This window comes from Alexandromys fortis, unplaced genomic scaffold (assembly GCF_014885135.2).
Source record: "Alexandromys fortis isolate MF-2015 unplaced genomic scaffold, M_Fortis_MF-2015_v1.1 scaffold_523, whole genome shotgun sequence".
Classification (NCBI taxonomy): Eukaryota; Metazoa; Chordata; class Mammalia; order Rodentia; family Cricetidae; genus Alexandromys; species Alexandromys fortis.
In genome coordinates this window covers 27599-29520 of record NW_026068438.1, presented here as the reverse complement: position 1 = coordinate 29520, position 1922 = coordinate 27599, and the positions used below count along the sequence as shown (strand labels likewise).

Sequence of the window (1922 nt, the reverse complement as noted above, 5' to 3'; positions counted from 1 at the left end):
AATTTCATGAAATGAGCCAGGCGGTGGTGGTACTTTCATTTAATCCCAGCACTCGGGAGGCAGAGATAAGAGGATCTCCATGAGATTGAGACCAGCCAGGTCTATAAGAGCTATTTCCAGGACTGGCTCCAAAGCTCCAAAGTTACACAGAAACCCTGTCTCTAAAAAAATTTCATGTAATGTGTTCTCCCTATCAGTTATACAGTAAGCCTTGAAAGAGCCCCACATGATAATGACTATCTTTACAAATACCATCAATTCCACTTTGGAAATTTCCAGAGAAAAAACAAAAATGCTGCCAGTCCTGTAATTTTACTTTGTTTCTAGAAAAAGAGCATTTCTAATCAGGGAAGAAACCTGTCCAGGTTTCAGATAGCGACTCCTCAGCTTTGACATAGCTGCTTTAACTTCTTTGTTTCTCAAAGTGTAGATAACTGGGTTTAATATGGGTGTAAAGATGGTGTAGAACACAGCAAGGACTTTGTCAACTGAATAGCTGCTAAAGGGCCACACATAGATGAAGATGCATGGCCCAAAGAAGAGTATGACAACGGTGATGTGAGCAGTTAGGGTGGAGCGGGCCTTGGCCATACTAGCAGAGGAGCGATTCCTAACTGTAATGAGAATCACAGTGTAGGAGACGACCAAGAGGAGAAATGAGCTCATGGAGAGAAAGCCACTATCTGCAACTATTAGTAAGCTGACAACGTAAGTGTCTATGCAAGCTAGCTTGGTCACCAGAGGGAGATCACAGAAAAAACTGTCCACCTGGTTAGGACCACAAAATGGCAAATTAACAGTGAATGCCAGCTGGCTAGTTGTATGGATGAAACCCACACACCAGGAGATGATGACCAGAATAATACACACTCGGCGACTCATGATTGTCATGTAGTGGAGAGGCTTACATATTGCAACATAGCGATCATAGGCCATGGATACAAGAAGTACCATCTCACCACCAGTAAACAGATGAACAAAAAAAATCTGAGCCAAGCAGGCTTCAAACGAGATAGTTTTCCGTTCAGACAGAAAGTCAGCAAGCATTTTGGGTGTAGCAAATGAGGCCACACATATATCTATAAACGATAAGTTTGCAAGCAGAAAGTACATGGGGGTATGAAGTCGGGAATCTGAAGTAACTGTGAGGATAATGAGGAAGTTTCCCAGCAGAATTGCTAGGTACAGCAGTGAAAATAGGAGAAAGAGGAACGGCTGGAGCTCCTTTGAACTTGACAGGCCCAACAGCACAAACTCTGTCACCCGAGAGTAATTTGTCTCATTCATTGACTTTGGAAGAGATTTGTCTTTGGTTGTCTGAGTAGAATCAGAAGAGAAATCAATCAATTAAATAAATTTGGCATTCTTTCTCAATTATAGCTCATATTTCAAAGATTGTACTTTTTGTGTTTTTATCCATGGAGTTATTCAAAATTGCATGACCACTCCCATAAAATATTGCATAGATCTAATTATAAAACCTTGAAATCTTAATTCACTTTCAAAAACAAACCCAGAGAATGACTTTTGTATTTCATTCCTCCAATTTGTCAAAATCCAGCAAGGTATTAATTTGTGTTTTATCACTTGTACTGTCAAAGCAAGCACACCAAGATATTCAGAAATGTTTAAGAAGTAGAACTTTAAAGCAGAGTATACTACAGAAAATTATATAACATCTGATTTTTGATAAGGCATCCCTTTTTCTGAACCTTTTATTTTTTTTTAGAAAAACAACAAATTTGTTTTATTTTTCAGAATTTCCAACTCTTAGACTCCAGTCACAAAAATCCTTACAAATAGGAAAGAAAATAACACAAGTAGAAACATTTTCCTGGGATTTTGATATATACCCCAAGAGGGAGAGTGAGTGTGAAAGAACCAGGAACTTCCTAGGGCTATGACAGAGAAATATGTGAGCA

General features: G+C 39.0%; 1 protein-coding gene across 1 annotated transcript; it reads right to left on the bottom strand.

The window, feature by feature from the left end:
- Positions 1-312: 312 nt before the first annotated feature.
- On the bottom strand, positions 313-1299 carry LOC126495699 (olfactory receptor 4K15). The gene has a single exon (XM_050133297.1). It carries the CDS (start codon positions 1285-1287, stop codon positions 313-315), a length of 975 nt encoding a protein of 324 aa, XP_049989254.1. The 5' UTR covers positions 1288-1299.
- Between the last annotated feature and the right edge of the window lie 623 nt (positions 1300-1922).